The sequence below is a fragment of the Pygocentrus nattereri genome, chromosome 5, assembly GCF_015220715.1.
Source record: "Pygocentrus nattereri isolate fPygNat1 chromosome 5, fPygNat1.pri, whole genome shotgun sequence".
NCBI lineage: Eukaryota > Metazoa > Chordata > Actinopteri > Characiformes > Serrasalmidae > Pygocentrus > Pygocentrus nattereri.
The window spans coordinates 49,803,184-49,824,376 of record NC_051215.1 but is presented as its reverse complement, the minus strand read 5'-3'; the positions used below and the strand labels follow the sequence as shown (position 1 = coordinate 49,824,376).

The 21,193-nt window shown below is 43.3% G+C and overlaps 2 protein-coding genes across 2 annotated transcripts in view; one reads left to right on the top strand and one right to left on the bottom strand.

Annotated features, from left to right (window-relative positions):
• The window catches only part of arhgef38 (Rho guanine nucleotide exchange factor (GEF) 38), a 29,178-nt gene extending 18,938 nt beyond the window's left edge, over positions 1-10,240 (top strand). Inside the window, exons 9-15 of the mRNA XM_017718606.2 lie at positions 278-382; positions 1,366-1,488; positions 1,857-2,171; positions 3,730-3,864; positions 6,546-6,747; positions 7,338-7,531; positions 9,740-10,240. Of these exons, the coding sequence (XP_017574095.1) occupies positions 278-382; positions 1,366-1,488; positions 1,857-2,171; positions 3,730-3,864; positions 6,546-6,747; positions 7,338-7,531; positions 9,740-9,922 (1,257 nt within the window). The 3' untranslated portion in view covers positions 9,923-10,240. The remainder of the gene's footprint in view (positions 1-277; positions 383-1,365; positions 1,489-1,856; positions 2,172-3,729; positions 3,865-6,545; positions 6,748-7,337; positions 7,532-9,739) is intronic.
• A 525-nt stretch (positions 10,241-10,765) lies between these two features.
• ints12 (integrator complex subunit 12) lies at positions 10,766-20,850 on the bottom strand. Its single transcript, XM_017718608.2, has 7 exons — positions 20,628-20,850; positions 18,905-19,062; positions 16,960-17,109; positions 16,461-16,645; positions 15,389-15,548; positions 14,497-14,649; positions 10,766-11,464 (listed from the first exon to the last, which is right to left on the bottom strand). The coding sequence occupies exons 2-7, from the start codon at positions 19,058-19,060 to the stop codon at positions 10,838-10,840; spliced, it is 1,431 nt and encodes a 476-aa protein (XP_017574097.1). The 5' UTR covers positions 19,061-19,062; positions 20,628-20,850; the 3' UTR covers positions 10,766-10,837.
• Positions 20,851-21,193: the final 343 nt, after the last annotated feature.

Below are 21,193 nucleotides of genomic sequence, written 5' to 3'. Positions count from 1 at the left end.
GGTTTCTGATAAAGTGAACTAATCAACATGAAAAAGACAGATTTCGACTAATCAAAGAGGACCTGTAAACAGCAGCCAGTGTATAGTAACTGCATAAAATGCATAGTAACTTGTAGTTAATTGCAACCTAGTGTTCCACTGTCTTCATTAATTTTCCTGCTTTAACTTTGTTGTTTCTTACATAATTTACAATCATAATATTTCATAGCATTTTTAAAATGTGGTACTGTTGTTTTGCTAGTGCACTTTGTCAGTTCATTTTGTCTCCCTCTCACAGATGCGTGATGCGGTGTTTGATAAAGAAGAGAAGCAGTTCCGCAACCTGGAAAAAGCCATTAGACAGCTGGTGAAGAACATCAGCCTCTTACAGCAAAACGCACAGGTACACTGTTAGAGAATCAGAGAATCTGCTCTTCACTCCAAACCCTGCATAGATTCAATTAAGTATATTATGCTATTACTAGAGAGCTTGAAGAAGCGCTCTATTGTTATCTCTATTGTTATCTCTATTGTTATCTCTATTGTTATCTCTATTGTTATCTCTTATACTTCTTCTTATTCTTCCACACTTTTCTGCGATTAATACAGCCCGAGCCGCTTAACGTACAGACTCCGTTCAAACTGTGTTTCAAAGGTCTTGGCGCTGTGACTTAGTTATGAGCGTTTGTTTGGCACCAGGCACAGAAAACCACCCCATTCACTCCCATGTAAATTTCTCAAAATCACAATCTGCTTATTTCAGGATTTTCTCTGTTTAACTCGTCATAACTCAGACATTTTCTCCTCAATACACACAACAGTACACCTAAATAATCCTCAAGGGGTCTCATCTCACACCATCTATCCGGTTAAGCAATAGAGTAAACATTTCCCGAGTTATGACTGTTTGTCCAGAGGGTGCAAATCGGACTCAAACAAGGGTTCTCCACTAAGAGCTGCATAATAACAGAGTGACAGTTCATTTGAATGACTCTCCCCACCCCAACACACACATCTCTCCCTCTCACACACACCACACACACACACACACACACCACAGACACACACATACACACACCACACAGACACACACACACATACACAGACACACAACATAGCCGAAAACAATAACAGCCGTCTTGAAGCATAAACTTTGTCCGTACTTGTGCCCGTATTTATAGATAACAGTACATCATCTAGTGTCCAAAACCACATAAACAAGTCTACTTTACAACTAAACTCTTGAGGCAATCGTGATCCAAACGTTTTGCACAATGGTAATTTATGTGTATGCTTTCATTAGTTGCCAAACTATTGCTTTAAATACAGCTAGTAGTTAATGTGAACACTGCTAAAAACACTGGATGTTTTTTCCTTGTCTTATAGGAGATGATATCCGTTGCAGTCCGGAATGTGGAAGACTTGGATGCCATCATGAAGGATCCTGATAAAATAGACACCAATGGCTATCAACACAGGAGGAATGGCCACGACCCTTATAAACAATTGGTGAGAGAAAAATAATATTAATAATAATAATAATAATAATCTTTATCCTTTGATTGCACCTTTATTTGACTTTTTACAAGCAGCACCTGTGTGTTGTTGCAGAACAGGTAGATAAAAAATACACCATTATAAATACGATAATGATTCATCTTCAGTATGTATAAACCCCCAAACTTCACATATTCTTGTTTTCAATAATCAATCATCTCTTTTGGAGGAGCTTAACTCCTCTTGGATCCCAGGAACTCTAAGACTGATGATAGTTTCCGTAGCTTTTGTAGGAAACATATCTTGACTGTGGTAACAGCAATTGTATTGCATTACTACTCACCTCTGACATTAACATATTCCTCTCTGTTCTCCTGCAGAGTGATCGTCTCGAGAGGCTGGTGGTGGCTCCTCTCTCTGCTCTACAAGCCATGTTCTCTGCACCTCAGAAGCTGATTCAGAAGCGCTACGATAAACTGCTGGACTGCTGCAGCTGCCCTGATGAAGCGTCCTCCTGCAGTGAGGAGCAGCTCCAGGCCCAGAGAGACTACCAGGCCTTGAACGCCCAGCTTGGGGAGGAGCTACAGCGCTTTAACAGGGCAGCCAGCACCATCCTCACCAACAGCCTGCTATGTATGGTGGGGTTGTTGAGGGGGCTGGTGGAGGTGGCCAGACCTCGAGTTCAACAGCTGCCTGTAAGTGTAGGAATGATGAAATAAAAGGATCAGATAGGCTTAATAGAAAGGTTCAGCGTGAATGTAGTCAAGTGTACACAGTTTTCCCCTTTAATTTTAAATAATATTTTTGCAATTATGGTAAAACACTATGGCACAAAGCATGGCAACATTAAAGGCAAACCTGAGCACAGTTCCTGTGGGTCCAGGTGCCACCTGACTTACAACAGTAAAACATAAAAAAAATTACCCAGATCACCTCCCTTACCTGAAAAGTGAGAATCTAAGCCTGATGAAACTAACAAATAATGGAATCTTGGAAATTAGGAAAAAAAAAAAAACAAAATCAGGCACCAAATTCAGGCTTTAATGGCTGCTTCTGTTTTTAGCTTTGTGACATACACTCACTGGCCACTTTATTAGGTACACCTTGCTAGTAAAAGGCTGGACCCCCTTTTGCCTTCAGAACTGCTTCAATTCTTCATGGCAGACTTTCAACAAGGTGTTGGAAACGTTCCTCAATGATTCTGGTTGGTTATTTGAGCTCCTGTTGACTTTCTAGCATCTGGAACCAGTCTGCCCGTTCTCCTCTGACCTCTCACATCAAGGCATTTTCGTCCACACAACTGACCGCTCACTGGATGTCTCCTCTTTTTGGACCGTTCTCTGTGAACCCTAGAGATGGTTGTGTGTGAAAATCCCAGCAGATCAGCAGTTTCTGAAATACTCAGACCAGCCCGTCTGGCACCAACAAACACGCCACGTGCAAAGCCCCTTAAATCCCCTTTCTTCCCCGTTCTGATGCTCGGTCTGCACTTCAGCAAGTCGTCTTGACCACCTCTACAGGCCTAAATGCAGTGAGCTGCAGCCGTGTGATTGGCTGATCAGCTGTTTATGTTAACGAGCAACTGAACACTTAATAAAGTGGCCGGTGAGTGTAGTTTAGTCCATATTTTACATCAGAGGTTCTTAACCTTTTTCACAATGTGACCCTTTTTTGGGGTTAAAATATTTCACGACCTCCTCTTTGTCAAATCCAGGTCGTGACCCCCAAGGTGGTCCCAACCTCCAGGTTAAGAACGCCTGTTGTAGATAACAGTATGTCACACACATTAGAAAGTCTATTTGAGGTTACTCGTAGCTCCAGTGTAAAAACTTCAGACTAATCACGTTTTGGCTAGTCGACTGCATTTCAATTACAAGAGGGGAAAATTGGTATATTTGATATTTTCACAAAGCTGTTACTTTAAGATGCAGTGTCAGTCGAGCCTCACTGCACATAGTGTAACCTATAATATGGAAAACAACGGAAATCTAGTCTAGTCTTCCTGTTAATCGCTATCATGATTTTACTGTGGCTGTATAAAGAAGCAATATGCAAATGAGCTCTCCAGCCAATCAGAATGTTTAATGTACCGAAACGTTGACTGTACCACGTCAAAGGGCCACCAGTACATTTTTAGCACGTTATAAGATTAACCACAATTATCTAGCAATATAACTGCGGCGTGGTGTTCTGTCTATATCGCGCTGCCCTGTTGTTGCTGTGTTTTATGTTTTGTCTTTCTGCTGCGTCCAGGCTCCCCTGTCAAACATCAGTGAGGTCCAGAACAGCATTATGGAGGAGATCAATAACCTGGCCTTTGTCAGAGACAACTCGCAGAAGCTAATGGAGCGCAAAGTCAGCTTTGAGAAAAGAGAAAGGAAGAACCCGGTAAGAGACCAGAAGTATTAACCCCAAAAAATAGCATTGCTCTTTAAATGGCTTGATTCAGTCTGAGTGGTGTGTTTGTGTTTAGCCTCATTGTGGAAAACAGTGGTGTAGCCACGCCCATTCATGCTACAGCAGTGTAGCCCTGCCCATTCCCCGTACATCGGCGTAGCCCCACCTACTGACCTTTAATATGTTTCATCCTGCAGCAGTTTAGCCCCTCCCATTAATCCTGCAGCAGTTTAGCCACTCCCATTTATCCTGCAGCAGTTTAGCCCCTCCCATTTATCCTGCAGCAGTTTAGCCCCTCACGTTTATCCTGCAGCAGTTTAGCCCCTCTCATTTATCCTGCAGCAGTTTAGCCCCTCCCATTTATCCTGCAGCAGTTTAGCCCCTCACGTTTATCCTGCAGCAGTTTAGCCCCTCACGTTTATCCTGCAGCAGTTTAGCCCCTCTCATTTATCCTGCAGCAGTTTAGCCCCTCACGTTTATCCTGCAGCAGTTTAGCCCCTCACGTTTATCCTGCAGCAGTTTAGCCCCTCACGTTTATCCTGCAGCAGTTTAGCCCCTCTCATTTATCCTGCAGCAGTTTAGCCCCTCCCATTTATCCTGCAGCAGTTTAGCCCCTCTCATTTATCCTGCAGCAGTTTAGCCCCTCACGTTTATCCTGCAGCAGTTTAGCCCCTCTCATTTATCCTGCAGCAGTTTAGCCCCTCTCATTTATCCTGCAGCAGTTTAGCCCCTCCCATTCATCCTGCAGCAGTTTAGCCCCTCCCATTAATCCTGCAGCAGTTTAGCCCCTCTCATTAATCCTGCAGCAGTTTAGCCCCTCCCGTTCATACTGCAGCAGTTTAGCCCCTCCCATTAATCCTGCAGCAGTTTAGCCCCTCCCATTTATCCTGCAGCAGTTTAGCCCTGCCCATTTATCCTGCAGCGGATAAGCCCCCCCCCCCCCCCCCCCCCCACACACACACATTTATCCTGCAGCAGTTTAGCCCCGCCCATTCGCCCTGCAGCAGTTTAGCTCCACCCTTTCACCCTGCCCAGTAATTCTGAGTGTTGTTACTGCAGTTATTGAAGTGAAAGATGTATTAAAACAGTTCAATGCTGTGCTGTTCCTGGCTTTCAGGAAGCAAATGGGCCACTGCGGCCTTTTAGAGAATCCATACATCTGAAAGATGTGGCTGGAGTTTATTCTTTCCCATGTCCCTGATAATTGTAGTCAAGGGGAATTCCACAGATCTTTCAACATTTCTGCATAACTCAGTGGTTCAAAGTCATTCAGAGTGGTTTGATGTGAAATGGTTCGTATAGAGAGACTTTTCTTTGATGATATATGGATTTTATTTACTATTTAAAAGCACAAGTGAACCTGTCATAAGTTTTATATGTAATGTTGATAATGGAAAAATAGTGGTAAGTCTGAAAAAATCAGTTTGGGAACTATTTTGCCTCACAACACCCTGCATGTACTTCTCTGACTTAAAAAAATAGTTTCTTATGCATCAGACGGGCTTCGGTGAAGGAACATCTAGATGCATTGAACTCTTCAGATGCTGATTCCTAACACCAGTACTGTGAACAATTTGGCCCTATATGTGGAGCATTTCACATCAAATCACTCTTAATGACTTTGTTTACATCGTAATGATTGAATTTTGCAATGATTTTGGAATTTTCTCTGGATTTCCCGTTTACCAGTTCCACCTTTCAGCCTGGAGAGCTTTGTGTACAGCGTACAATACAGGGCAGCCAATCAGACTAGAGTTCGCTCACATACATCATTATATGCATGAAAGTATATTAAAGACAAAGTAACAGAACCAGCTTGATTAATCCCAACAAATATAGAAAGGCTGAAAAAGGGTCACAACCCAACAACCCAACCACAAAAACATTATAAGTACCCAATCTGATCTGAAAAGTCCCAGCACGGCTGCAGGACTTCATTCCAACCAAGCAGGAGGACTTTTCATTTTTCTAGTTGTACTTGTCCTGCCATGGCCTGCATGAGATTGACCACTCCTGTCAAGTGGACTTTGGTTGAAAGGATTAAAACACACAAAATATATAAAATATAAGCCCTTTAAATTCCTTAATTTAATCTGATTTCCCTAAGGTACACAAACGAGATGCAAGGTGAGATCAAATAGATAGGAATACCCCCCCCCCCCCCACACACACACACACACACACACACACATCTTAGCACCTTCCTCTCTTTAATTGATCCAATTAAAACATAATTAAAGATATTGGGGAATCTTCCTGAGCTCATGCACATGCAACACACAACACAGCTTAACAGGTCCCCTCCACAAGGACCTCTGGGGGGCTCGTTAGTATCTCTCTCCCTCCCTTCCTGAATGTCAGTGTAACACTGTATTATCCCCCCAGTGTCATCCCCCCAGGAATTTTGAGATTACTTAACAACTCACTATGATTTGAAGCAAAGGCGAGATGATTTATGCCACACGACATCCATTAAGTCTTGGTTACAGTGGCCTAGTAGCTCCAGTGTTCAAACTAAAGAAGGAAACTTTAGACACCAAACATATCAGCTACGTTTGGGCTAAAGGAGCAAATTCATTATTGGGCCAAATCTGGTTTAAAACCAGTCCAAGTCTGGTTTTAATTACTACATACGATTTTCCCTGCTCTGACGGTCTGTGCTGCGTATACAGGCTCCAGAGGTCCAGCGGCAGACAGAGGCCCACAGGGCACGGCTCCTGGCGCAGCACCCACAGGATCGCATCTACCAGCTGAAGAGAAACTGTAATGCCTGCCAAGATCAGGACATTTCCCTGCTGGAGGGGGAGCTGGTGGCCCTGCTGGAGGACTACGACCCACTGGGCAGCACTAGCCGTTGGCTAGTGGACACTGGAAGTAAGTGTGTGTGTGTTTGTGTGTGTGTGTGTGTGTGTGTGTGTGTGTGTGTGTGTGTGTTCCCCCCCAACCACATATTTCCATGACAAAAGTCTCCTGACGCGAGTGACCTGTGTTGCCAGTACCAGCATTTTGTGGTGTTTCCTCCCTCAAGATGTCTAAACCTGATGCTAAGGAAAAGTCTCAATGGCAGGTTTCTCACTGTTTTTTACTCACTGGCTGCGTAGTTGGCCAACCACCCCAAAGTATCCAGCCACCAGTGTCTCTGTGCTCAGAAAGTGACCACTGATGAAGGACTTGAGGATGGTTAACACAAACTGTGCATCCACAGATGTTTTGAATGTGTGGAATCTTCTTTAGACCATTCACGCTGTCCATCTAACAAACTCCAACAGGTTCACTCCAGTCACACAGCTCACTGTCCTTTAACGTTTGGGTTTTTTTAACGTAGTGACTTTGTGAGATTGTCCATGCGAGCAGCTCCCACACACAAAGCAGCTATTCACCTCCCGCTCGCCTGCTCCTATATTACAGCTCCTCTCCTCTTTCAGTCTTAATACTCCACCTCACAGGACTCTCTTTGTGTGCAGGTATGCAGGGCTACGTGTACTCCACCTTCCTGAAGGCGTATAACCCCCAGCGGGACGTTAGCGAGCGTCCTGATGATTTTGATAATCTGAGCCTGTTCGTGTCAGGCAGCAGAAGCAGCAGCCTGTACAGCTTCAACCAGCAGGGGGAACCACAGAACACACAGGAGCAGCCGGACATCGCTGACGAGCAACATGTAAGACGGTTAATTGCTAGTAAAGTCCTTGTAGGAAAGTGTTCAGAGCTGGTTAATGAGGAGTCAGGCCTCTTCCTATTTCCCCCATTATATTAAAAACATGCTAGCGTTACTGCTACTGAGTGCTGATTGGCTGGTGGGCGGGGCAGCGCTTTGGCTGTTTGCGCTCACTAGACGTCCATGTGGGGCCGTTTTAAACTGCGACGGCTCGAGTTCAAAAATATAACAGCGGTGTTCAAATGTTTTATGTTGTTCTGTGTTCAGGAAATGACCGTATTCTTTAATATTAAAGATATTAAGCATTTATGATCTATAAGCTAAGTGATACTTTTTAAATCCCACAAATGGAGAAATTCCACACACACACAGTAGGGGGCAGTGAGCACACTTGCCCGGAGCGGTGGGCAGCCCTATCCACGGCACCCGGGGAGCAGTTGGGGGTTAGGTGTCTTGCTTAAGGACACCTCAGTCATGTGCTGTCGGCTCTGGGGATCGAAACGGCGACCTTCCGGTCACAGAGCCAGTTCCCTGACCTCCAGCCCACACCCGCCCCCAACATAAGTCTGCTTATGCATCTTAACCCATTCACTTCGGGCTGGCTTGGGAGCGCCCTCTAGCGTTTGAGATGCCAAGTTGAGCGTTTCCCATTCATATTTTAACCAGAGACTGGACTCCTCCTCTATAACGTCTCTACAGCTCAGAAACAGACATGCGGAAGTTAACAAGATGTCAGCATGTTTGTGTCATGGCTTTCAAATATCTCCAGCCTGAGGAGCATTTTTTAGAAACTTTTACATCGTCTGTCCTCCGCCGTGTAAGTGACATAGGAATTATAGCAGGGTTGTCAAACTCAACCACTAAAAGGACCATATTAAAAAATCTCAACAAATTTGTGGGCCAGCTGGGTTTTGAACTAGACACCTGGTATCGAACTAAAACCAGACACGTGGTATATTTTTTCCTTGTTTTATTTTTGTGGTGCAGTCCCACTGAGGAGGAGGTGGCAGCACGTGTCAGCTTGCAGTGCTCTCCATGGTGAAACGGGCAAATAGTGGTTGGCTAGTGTAGTGGGTAACACCTCTGCTTTCTACGCTGTAGACTGGGGTTCAATCCCCACCTGGGTAAACACCCTACACTACACCAATAAGAGTCCTTGGGCAAGACTCCTAACACCACCTTCATCTACCTGTGTAAAATGAGCAAACTGTAAGTCGCTCTGGATCAGAGCGTCTGCCAAATGCTGTAAATATGAATCGAAACTTTTAATTATTTTCAATAGGATTGTGCCACAGGCCCGACTTGGCCCACGGGCACTGCGTTTGACACACAGGGATTATAGGATGCGCAAGGCAGGCACTAAAGGTTAATGTAAGCTATAAAGTAATGGGCGCTGATACCCCACCGATTAGCATGGTGTTAACAGCAGGTCTAAATCACACACTTGCCTCAAAGCACGCGGAACATGCACGTGGTTTCTGGCACTGCGTGACCCACTGTTATCAATAAACAGATGTACAACATATTACATAAGCCTGAATGTTCTCTGTACTTTAGTCCATGTTTATACATAACAACGTCACACAATCTCAGATGCCACACAAGTGCTTGAGACGCCACTTTCCATCACGCTTGATCAGTCCACACTGCCCCCTGCTGGTGGTTTGACCGACATTAATTGGTGAAGTTTAAACTGCTAAAACTAATGTGCCGTTTCTCTTCTGTGGCTCATTCACAGGCTACACTGTTTTACTGATCTGTGTTCGGATTTATTATGTGAACTCTTTTAAAAAAGGATAATAGTTATAAATGCAGCAAGACGGTGCTCCACTATAATTTCTTTATGATTATAAAATATGGTTCTATATTCCAACCGAATGCTTGCATGTTTGTTTGCACGGTTGATGGTTCTTCAGTATGAAGGAAAACCTTTTAAAAAATTTATTCTTTGTAGCAAAAAGGATTTTGCCGTTTGCTGTTTCTGTTCTATGAAGAATCTGTTGTATCTAGTATTTAATAATGATTCTGTATAGCCCCCAAAAGTGTTCTGCTGTTATGTGAGACGTTTTTTTGCTATACTATGCAGCTTTTTTGAAGTGTAGTGTTATTGTGTGTGTTGGCATCTGTAAAGCGAGTATGAGAAAGTCTCTAGAAAAGCAACTGTATTTTTATTAGAGGTGTAATATTAACCATAACTCTCTTTCGTCTCAGTTCTACGCAGTGTATGCATTCAAGGCGCGCTGTGAGCAGGAGCTGACCCTGCAGGAGTACCAGCCTGTCCGAATCCTGCAGTTCTCTGACCTCGGGGGTAATAAAGACTGGTGGCTGGCTGAGGCCAATGGTCAGCGAGGCTACGTCCCAGCTAATTACCTTGGCAAGATGTCCTATGCCTGAAGAAAGACGAAACCAAAGCACCTCTGACCTTTATTTTTCCATCAACGCTGTTTTTAAACACAGATTCTGCTTAAATGAAGGCCAAAACTTGCACTAAGAGATGACCACTGTTAGCACTTTGTATTTCTACCTACAGTGTTTCATTTGCCACACTGATGAAGAGTATAATAATATGTGAAGTCACCAGAGAAGTTATATATACATAGTCACAGCATATGAAGAGAATTTATTGAGATCGTCATAATTTTATAACATTAGAAGTGAAAGCTGTAACTTAATTGCCTGATTAACGACAAATAAATATATTCTAAAACAGAATAAGCTGCATTTCTTATTTTTTTTTCCTCAGAGGGCAAAAAAAATAATCGTAATCCATCTGTTTTTTGAAAAGGTGTTATTTATTAAAGGTGACTTTAGAAGCATTAGTTTATCAGTGCTGTCATTTTAGACCAGATGAGGCGCGCGTCCACCACAGAGAAGCACTTCATGACTCGGCAGCGTCTATGCAGCAACATTCAAGTACTAGTTTTGGATTTTGGGCACTGCACTGCAAAAACGGACACTTCTGCAACCGAAACATCTCAAATCCAGTGAATATATCCACTCGTTTTCATTATGGGAGTTATTACATTTCCCTTTTTGTAGTTTTAAACCATTTTATTCAGTGAAACGACATTTGGCAGAAGTTTCCATCCATTACTGTATGTTTTGTTCTTCATCTGCCAATGGAAAGAGATCATTTCACTAGATGAAATTAATCAAAACAAGGAAAACAAATGAAGAAACAGGTTGGATAAGCTTATAAATTCTTCCTAAGCTCCTAACGAGGGATTGTACATATTCCAGAGATTCACATGATTTAAGTTGCCGAGGTATCTTTTTTTTTGCAGGGAGTTTATTGAACACTATTCAGTCTTATTTCTTTAGTTTCCTCTGCGCTGCTTTCTTCTTCACCATCTGCAGACGCTTCATGGCATTTAGCTGGGACTCCTGTGACGTTGGTGTTTTTCCATCAGCTGAAGCTTTAGCCGCATTGCTGTTATTGTTATTATTGCCGCTAGCGCTGCTGCTGCCAGTGCTATTGCCACTATTACCTCCATTTCCACCTCCGTTTCCGGACGCTCCGTTGCCCCCCAGACTGCTGGTGGAGGACGCCCCTGGTGACGAGGCCCCGGTTACAGTCAGTTTCCCCAGGCTGTCTCCGCTGGAGGAGCGGCTCAGTACCTGTTTGCCGAGCGTTAGTGGAGGTGGAGACTTCAGCGGTGCTGATCCGGAACCGTTATTTCCATTGTTCCCACTTCCACTGCTGCCCGGAGCTTTAGCACCCGGCTTTACGCTAGCCAGAGCGGACAGGCCCATGGGTTTGGATCCTGGGGGTGCCTGGGGAGGCTTTGCAGCCCCAGGCTGGCTGTTGCCCCCAAGCTTACTGCTGGATGCCCCCACTGTGGAGGTTTTGGTGAAAGCAGCCCAGCCTGTGAGACCACTGCCTGAGGGTAGAGACGAACCGCCGCCAGATGAATTCCCTGACGCTGCTGTGGACACCTGAGAGAAAAAAGCAAATACATAACAATATCACAGGCCTATAAAACACACATATTATTATAACAGGCGCAAAAACAAGCTTAAATAAGGAATAGTGATGCAATGAAAAAGGTCAGGCTTAAGCGAGACACTTCAGTCAGAACTAATGTTACGATGGGGTGTTGCTTTATGTCGTTTTAAATCCCACCTGGCAAATAAAACGTTTGCACAGTTGATCCGCCAACACATTTCCCCTCAATGTTTAGTCAGATCGGGAGGCAGGTTAGCTACCAGAACTGTTGCATGTACATGATGTCATTAAACTGGTGTGGAGTCAAAGTAACACAACACTGACATACTATATAAAACAGTGAATACATTGTATATATGAATAGACTAAGTTATACATTCTCTCAATATGCATGTAAATGTGTAATTGTGACTGATTCATTTATAGTCAGGTAATGTATATCAGATGTAACTGACAGGTTAAGAAGCGAGCTGATTGGTTAAGAAGCTTTCTGACCGTGCTGTTATTTTGCCACATCACAGGTTTTTCACAAACATCGTATCACTCCGCTCAAACGCCGCTGCTGAGCGAGTTTGTACCACTTACTTTGCAAAACAAAGAAAACAGACACTTTTAAGACGACATCTGACCGACAGCCGATTTGGCCAGACTCAGTAGACGAGACAACACTAAATTCCCAAACTGTCGTCACCACTCAGCAGCTTTTCAGTCGGCGGCTGCGAGAGAGGAACAGCTGAACAACCTGGAATCAGCCAGAAATTCACCAAATACCCTTCGCGATGTGTGTGGTCTGATCTTCAGAGTCGGACCAAATCGGACTGAGCCATAAAACTGACCCAATAAAAAACAAAAAAGCTTCATCGGTGTTGACAATTTGGGAATTTAGTGTAAGGACCTGGAGAACGAAGTGCCGGCTGTGCAGTGAGTGAGCGGAGCTCGTTACTGTGATGTAGCAACAAGCTGATTTTTAAGGAACAATAATGTACAATAGTAATAATAATAATAATAATAATAATAATAATAATACATACTAAACGCGAGCTTCATGACCCAATTTATTAACTTCTTACTTTATTTAACTGTTAAAACAGCAATAGAACATGTGTTAATACTATAACGTCACGGCTGAGATGATCTACTGCACAGCATTAAAGCAGTGATGTTATTTCACGATAAAACACTCCCTCTCATGTTCTATTGCTTTTATATATACATCAACACCAATTAATGTTTAGACTGTCAATTGCACAAGAAACCAAGATCTTTTGACTATTACGCCTTGAAGAATACTATAGGAAGCTGACTGTTTACATCTGCAAGCATCCTTGAGGCGGAGCTTTTGCAGATTTTACTCAAGTCATGACAAAAAGTAATACAGTTCCTGTCTGCTTAGGTTTTGCATCACCAGATATCAACACCACCCAGAAACGCCGCCGGCTTCTCTGGGCCGAGCTCATCTGAGATGGACTGACGCAGAGTGGAAAAGTGTCCTGTGGTCTGACGCGTCCACATTTCACACTGTTTCTGGAAATCATGGACGTCGTGTCCTCCGGGCCAAAGAGGAAAAGGACTGTCCGGATTGTTTTCAGCACAAAGTTCAAAAGCCAGCACCTCTGATGGTGTGGGGGGGTGTTAGTGCCCATGGCAGGGGTAACCTGCACATCTGTGAAGGCCCATTAATGCTGAAAGGTCCATCCAGGTTTTGGAGCAACATCTGCTGCCATCCAAGCAGCGTCTTTTTCAGGGACGTCCTGCTTATTTCAGCAAGACGATGCCGAGCCACATTCTGCACGTGTTCCAACAGCGTGGCTTCGTAGTAAAAGAGTGCGGGTACTAGACTGGCCAGCCTGCAGTCCAGACTGTCTCCCATTGAAAATGTGTGGCGCATTATGACGCTCAAAATACGACAGCGGAGACCCCCGGACTGCTGAGCAGCTGAAGCTGGACATCAAGCAGGAATGGGAAAGAATTCCACCTACAAAGCTTCAACAATCAGTGTCCTCAGTTCCCAAACGCTTATTGAGTGTTAAAGGAAAGGTGATGTAACACAGTGGGAAACACGCCCCTGTCCCAACTTCTCTGGAACGTGTTGCAGGCATCAAATTCAAAATGAGTGAATATTTGCAAAAAACAACAAAGTTTATCCGTTTGAACATTAAATATCTCGTCTTTGTAGTGGATTCAGTTGAATATCGGTTGAAAAGGATTTGCAAATCATCGTATTCTGTTTTTATTTATGTTTTACACAACGTCCCAACTTCACTGGAATTGGGGTTGTAGAATTGCACTAGAAGACTAGTTAGACGCTGCTCTACTGGCATAACCCAGCTCCTCTCTGCCGCTCACTGCTATATCCCCTATGTAAACGATCAGATTTGTGCCAGACTTGGGATCTAAATTCAGAGCATCTTTGCATCTAAGAATAAACAGAGGATTTTACTTAACCCGAAACATTTCTTAGCAAACAGTAGCCTGCTAGCTCCATTAATATATCTGTACATCCAACCAGGTGGCATGCGATTTTGACTGGGCGCGCCTCTCCAATGCATTTCACAGAAGGGGAAAGCACTGTGTTCAGTGTCTGAAGTTTGCTATATATAGCTAAGTAACCTAAGTTTATATCCCACAAATTATCAGTGCTAAAGCACGCATAAATCACTGCATGCTTGTCTCAAACTGTGCCAAGTTGTTAAGAAATTTCCAAAAGGCTTGTTCATGTGGTTTCTGACACTATATGATTCACTATTACTCAGAAACCTGGACAAAAATTCTAATAAAACTCATCGAAGGTGGCTACTTCTGTTTTTTTTAGCTATGGTCTGCATGATGCTATTTGAGGTTATAAGGTTTCTTTCCTCATTAGCTACCTTCAAATCTGAAACAGTGGGAAAACTAGAGAAGCAGACTTCTGGCTGAACTACGGCTTTAAATAGACGGTGCATCACTGTACATCTGTCTCATTAAGCTGACGATGGGCTTTTGAACAGGAGAGGATTTTACAGATCGCTTCGTCTGGACTGACCTTAACCTCCGTTCTCTTGAAGGCCTGGAAGGACCCTGCAGTTTCAGGTTTCAGTTTCATCTCCGGCTTCTTCACCAGCGGGTCTTTCACCACCGGAGCCGCAGACGTCACCGCAGCCGCCGGCTTCTGGGGGGGTTTCTGGGTCTTCTGAGCCTGAAACAAAACTCAGTGTAAACACTAAATCCACAGCTAGACTCTTGTCCCTGAAACGCCGTGTACTAGAGCAGCGCTATTCCGGATAATAACATTAAGGAACTAGAGTTGAGAATTATCCAGAAGGCTAACACTGGCGCATTTACCTTTTGGTCCATTAATTAACAAAAACATCACATCACAACACTTAAAAGACACTCATGTGTCTCTCTCTCACACACACACACACACACACACAATGCACTATTAGTGGCTCTTTAAAAAAATAAGATTGCAAGTCTGGGTAGTTTTACATAACTTAACATCCTGTCCTACAGAAAGATCAATAATAAAGGACTAAATATGCTTTTTTTTACTGAAACACGCAGTTGTTCAGCGTTTTTTTAACTACTGAGTATATCCCCACTACGCTCAGACAAGCGCAGTCACAACACACAAAAAAAATGATAACGATAAAATATTACTTTAATAAATATGAATTTAACCCACCTTTAATGCACCACAATATTTACTATGTTTTTCTTTAGTTAAACATCTGAAATTAAACGTGATACCGGCAGGTGTTCATTGTTCTAAAAGTACTGACCTTACACATCACATATTAACAAAAATATTATATAGCATAATTCAATCACAATAACAGTAACAAACTGCCACTCCAACCAGCCACGCTACCGATGATATCTAATGAGTGCCGAACCAACGCATGATGTAAAGCACTCCAACTTCCACATCTCACCATGCGCTTCATTTGCCTGGTGCAGCGGGCGCAGTACCACACCAGCCGGGGGTCGTTAACGTCCTTATCTGTAACCTGAGGTTTGTGACATTCCTGATGGTACAGATTGTGACATTCTTGACACTCCACCAGCTGATTGCCTGAAGACACATTCATCTGTCTGCAGTCAAGAAAGAGAGTTTTGATCAACAGAAAGTAATTAAGCATCGTATAAAATGCGTTTGAAGTTCGCAAAACAACTGCAACTCCATTTAAAGACATATGACACCGTGTTAAACAATGCAGTGTTTAAATATATTACTCTGCAAAAATAATCACATCATTCTTGGTTTATTTCACACTTCATTCTTTCCGGTCGCAGTGATTTTAACACTATGAAGTTCGCTCAGTAGGGGGACCTCAGTTCTCGACCTCAAACTCTACCTACGAACGCAGCCACTGGCTCACAAGATGCTGAATGCTACTGTTCCACTGGCTCCTAAATTAGGGTGTGCTTCACATAAATGAGGTGCTGATACATCATTTTCGCGCAAATCTCCACTCGTTTAAATGCTGTACAAACGTTTCATGAATCAGACGTTCAAGTACCTGTTCTTTTACAGTTTTGGTGAATAATAGTCAATAGAAATAAATAAAATAAAATACAAATAAAATACACCCATACACATTATATAAATATTTATTCATTCATTATTCATTTATTCAGTCTCACACACACACACACACACACATATATATATATATATATAGCTGCTGTCAGAACAAAACCTTGTATCTCCAGTTTTGACATTTTTTAGTTTTTGACATAATTTGAAAAGGCCTATTGCCCTTTACATTGTTTGCAAATTTCATTACAAACTGACCAAAAGAAACGGCCCAAAATGACTTGGAAAAAAAAGTCTGGTTCCATTGACTTACATTAAAAGTAAAGCAGTTTTTTCCTTCTCTTGTAAAGTTACTATTTTGGAGATACAAAGTTTTGTCCTGACAACAGCGAGAGATATATATATATATATATATGTATGTATGTATCATATACACTGAACGTTTCAGCGTGTTTAATAAGACATACCGGCAGACGACGCAGACGAGACCCATCTCCATGGCAAAGTCATCAGCGTTGGTTTCGTCGCTGTAGCTGAAGTCTGAGATGGGGATGTCTTTGGGTTGGAAGGCGATGGGAGAGGAGCGGTTCTCAGGTTTGTCGATGCGCGGCTTCTTCGGCAAATCTCCTCCATCTCCAGATTCAACTCTTACCTGCATTAAAATAGAAACCGCAGGGACCGTTTAGCAATTCTATAACCAAATTTCACTATTAAATTTATTTTATTTTATTATTAAATGAATATTACTTCTCAGTAAGGTCTCCACCACATAAATAGATATATAAATGTTCATATAGACATGCTAATAAAGCTTTCAGAATTTAACTGAAATGATAGAGAGACTGACAGACAGACAGACAGACAGACAGACAGATATATAGACAGATTTAATATTTATACCCATCATTAACTGTAAAAATGAACTGGAAGACCTTAAATCAGATCGAATGAAGATACAGCACTCACCTTCTCAGCAGGTCTTTTCTCTACTTCTTTCTTGCTTTTCTCTGAGCCACTGGACTTGCTACTGCTGCTACTAGATGACGAAGAACTAGATGACGATTTGGAGTCCTGCTTGTTTATTTTTGGTACTGACACCTTGGTCACCTCAACTTCCTATGGCAAAATAAGAACCACACATTAGAGCTGGGCATTACCAATATTTTCATTTACACTCACCGGCCACTTTATTATGCTAGTAAAAGGTTGGACCCCCTTTTGCCTTCAGAACTGCCTTAATTCTTCATGGCAGACTTTCAACAAGGTGTTGGAAACGTTCCTCAGAGATTTTGGTCCATATTAACATGATGACATCACGCAGTAGCTGCAGATTTGTCAGCTGCACATCTATGATGCGAATCTCCCGTTCCACCACATCCCAGAGGTGCTCTATTGGGTTGAGATCTGGTGACTGTGGAGGCCACTGGAGTGCAGTTTGAGATGATATGAGCTTTGTGACATGGTGCATTATCCTGCTGGAAGTAGCCATCAGAAGACGGGTCTACTGCGGTCATAAAGGGATGGACATGGTCAGCAACAATACTCAGGTAGGCTGTGGCATTTAAGAGATGCTCAATTGGTACTAAGGGGCCCAAAGTGTGCCAAGAAAATATCCCCACGCCATCACACCACCACCACCACCACCACACCACCACCACCAGCCTGAACCGCTGATACAACGCAGGATGGATCCAGGCTTTCCTGCTGACCCGACCATCTGAATGTCGCAGCTGAAATCGAGACTCATTTTTCCGATCTTCTATTGTCCGATTTTGGTGAGCCCGTGCGAATTGTAGTTCGTTCCTGTCCGTTTCCTTTCCTGTTCGGCCGTGTGATTGGCTGATTAGCTATTTGTGTTAACAAGCGACTGAACAGCAACTGTGTACCTAATTAAGTGGCCGGTGAGTGTACATCAAGATGTTATTGCATTTTCTATTATTTAAATAGGCATTAATTAAGATAATAAGTTAGCATAATAAGGTTAATACATTATCATTAATAAATTGATAAGTCAGTATGAATAAAGTTAATGATCCCATCCTCAGTGCTGTGCTTTTTCACAATAACATCTGATACGTCTTCTATATGAGGGCTACATATTAAACAGATTTTTAGAACAGGAAGACGGAAGAGGGGCTTTATTTTTAGGGCAGTCGTGGGCTGGAGGTCAGGGAACCAGCCTCGTGACCGGAAGGTCGCCGGTTCGATCCCCAGAGCCGACAGTCCATGACTGAAGTGTCCTTGAGCAAGACACCTAACCCCCAACTGCTCCCCGGGCGCCGTGGATAGGGCTGCCCACCGCTCCGGGCAACTGGGCTCACTGCCCCCTAGTGTGTGTGTGCTCACTAGTGTGTATGTGGTGTTTCACTTCACGGATGGGTTAAACGCGGAGGTGGAATTTCCCCGTTTGTGGGATTACATTTACATTTATGGCATTTGGCTGACGCTCTTATCCAGAGCGCCTTACAATTTGATCATTTTACACGGGGGGGGGGCCAAGGTGGTGTTAGGAGTCTTGCCCAAGGACTCTTATTGGTATAGTGTAGGGTGTTTACCCAGGTGGGGGATTGAACCCCAGTCTACAGTGTAGAAGGCAGAGGTGTTAACGTCTACACTATCCAACCACTACATTAAAGAAGTATCACTTAACTCACTTAAATGGTGATGAAAATATGCTTTCATTTCAAGTTGTTTCCAGCAGAGTTTTGGAGTCTGACCATTATTTTATACACAGGAATAAGGCCCAACTATTTGGTTTCCAGAGGTGCAGTAATTCTGATAGGAGCAAGCAGAATCCTGGGTGTAATGACGCATTCCTAACTGTTTCAGAACATCTGTCTTGAGCACCGGCGCTCAAAAACAACCCAAATGCTCATCTCACTTGTTTCTACCACCATCAGTCAAGCCTCACCTTGAGAGAAGTCCTGTAGACTGAATCACTTCCTCTGGCCAAAGACTCATCCAGCAAAGCCTTGAGTTTCTCTGCAGAGTCTTTGCTTTTGGAGTGAAGGTATCCAAGCCCTTTGAGGAAGATTGGGTCCAACTCCAGGCTCACCGGTCCAGCCATAGCTACAGAGAAAATGAAGACAAGAACATCCAGTAAGGTGTTTATTAAGGACACACCAATGGGCTGACACTTTTCACGTAGGCTGACACATCTGCTGATGCCAGCACGATACATAAACTCTCATAAAATGTAGAAACCACCACTTGATGTACTAAGATTAGAATCGTAGAGAAATATAAAATTACTTTTATATATAAAATTACTTCTAAAACTGAACAAAATGCAGTTATTTAATCGTATTAGTCCAGCTTCACCTTAATATCCTGCTGTCTCAGAGTACAACGAATACATCACTACACAGGGATCAAAACTATAAGAGCTCATTTTTAATGGTATCCATCAAAACCATCAAAGATCTCTAAAACGTATTGAAAACAGGTTCACACTGCAACACTAAAACAAAACAGATGTACAGTAACACTTGTAAGACCTCTATTAGGCACGCATGACATCAGAACCACGATTAACTGCCGATATCCAACCATCCATCCATCCATCCATCCACCCAGCATCTTCCGCTTCTCCGGGGTTCGGGTCATGGGGGCAGCATCCTAATCAATGAGGCCCAGACCTCCCTTTCCCCAGCCACTTCCACTAGCTTTCCAGGTGGGATTCCGAGGCGCTCCCAGGCCACCTGGGCGATATAATCACGCCAGCGTGTCCTGGGTCTTCCCCGGGATCTCCTCCCAGGTGAACTTGCCTGTGACACCTCACAAGGGAGGCATTCAGGAGGCATCCTAACCAGATGCCCGAACCACCTCAGCTGGCTCCTCTCGACGTGGAGAAGCAGCGGCTCTACTCCGAGTCCCTCCCGGATGACCGAACTTCTCACCCTATCTCTAAGGGAGAGTCCAGACACCCTACGGAGAAAACTCATTTCGGCCGCTTGTATTCGCGATCTTATTCTTTCGGTCATTACCCAAAGCTCATGACCATAGGTGATATTCGATGACGTACTGACCAAACTCTGAAGGGCAGAAGGTTTAGTAGATGGGCTTGTGTGCTCTTTCCATTACATTCATTTGATGACACTTGTAACCCTCCACAAATAAATGTTATATTTACTCAAAACGCCAAACGAGACGGATTTAATTCCAGTTAATACACATTAAAATGATAATGTATGATACACACACACACACACACACACACCTATAGATATGTACATGACAAATACAAGACATCAGCACTGGCCACAAACTGGTGCATCCCTGATGTCTACAGTGCTGTATAATATAATATAATGTTTCCTCCTAGGTTTAATGTTACTGCAGGGCCGTCTATATGTAATTTATAACACTGTGTAATAAACTACAGTAAGTGTGAATAACGTTTTCTTACTGTAGTCTATAATAGGTGTACACTATGCTGTAATAAACTACAGCAAACTCGAGCTTATGTTATAGAAATTGCTGCAGTTTTTCCTTTAGGTCATTTTTGATCTTAAAGCTTGTTTATTTGTCGTGAGTATTTGCAAATAAATGGACGAAAACTCGTAAAGTCGCCAGAGAGAAGCTAAGCTAAAAGCTAATCGCTAACTGAGCCCGACTGATTTTTGGGTACTTGCCTTGAATTTCGGTGCTTAGTCTCCTTTACATGCGCACACAGGAGGTTTTAGACGCGGTTAGACGGTCTGGATTTTATAAAGAACACAAATAAAAACAAAATCAGTTTAAAAACAGTCGCAGGTTTGCTCTCGACTCACGGAGCTGGTCCGTCCGCTGAAACAGCCGGGCGGAAACAAGCGCCTGGCTTCTCTAAGCTGCAGCGTTCTGAGAAAAAGGGATGAAAAGGACGTTTAATTTACACTTCTAATAAAAAACAACGCGTTTGTCCCGAAATCCAACGAAGGGAAAGCTACTGGGAACACGGCTGCCAAAAAGTCACTCTGTAAGAAAGAGCAGACGAATCAAGTCAAGTCAGATTTATTTGTAGAGAATTTTTACAGCTGATGTCACAAAGCAGCTTCACAGAATTCCAGTAAAGTTTTAACATGAATGTAAAACCTCCAGGTGAGCAAGCCAGGGGTGGCAGTGGCCAGGAGAACCTCCCTCAGAGCTGAGGAAGGAACCAAGGCTCACCAGGGGGGACCCGTCCTCCTCTGGTCAACATGAGCTTAGCGTTTAGAGGATT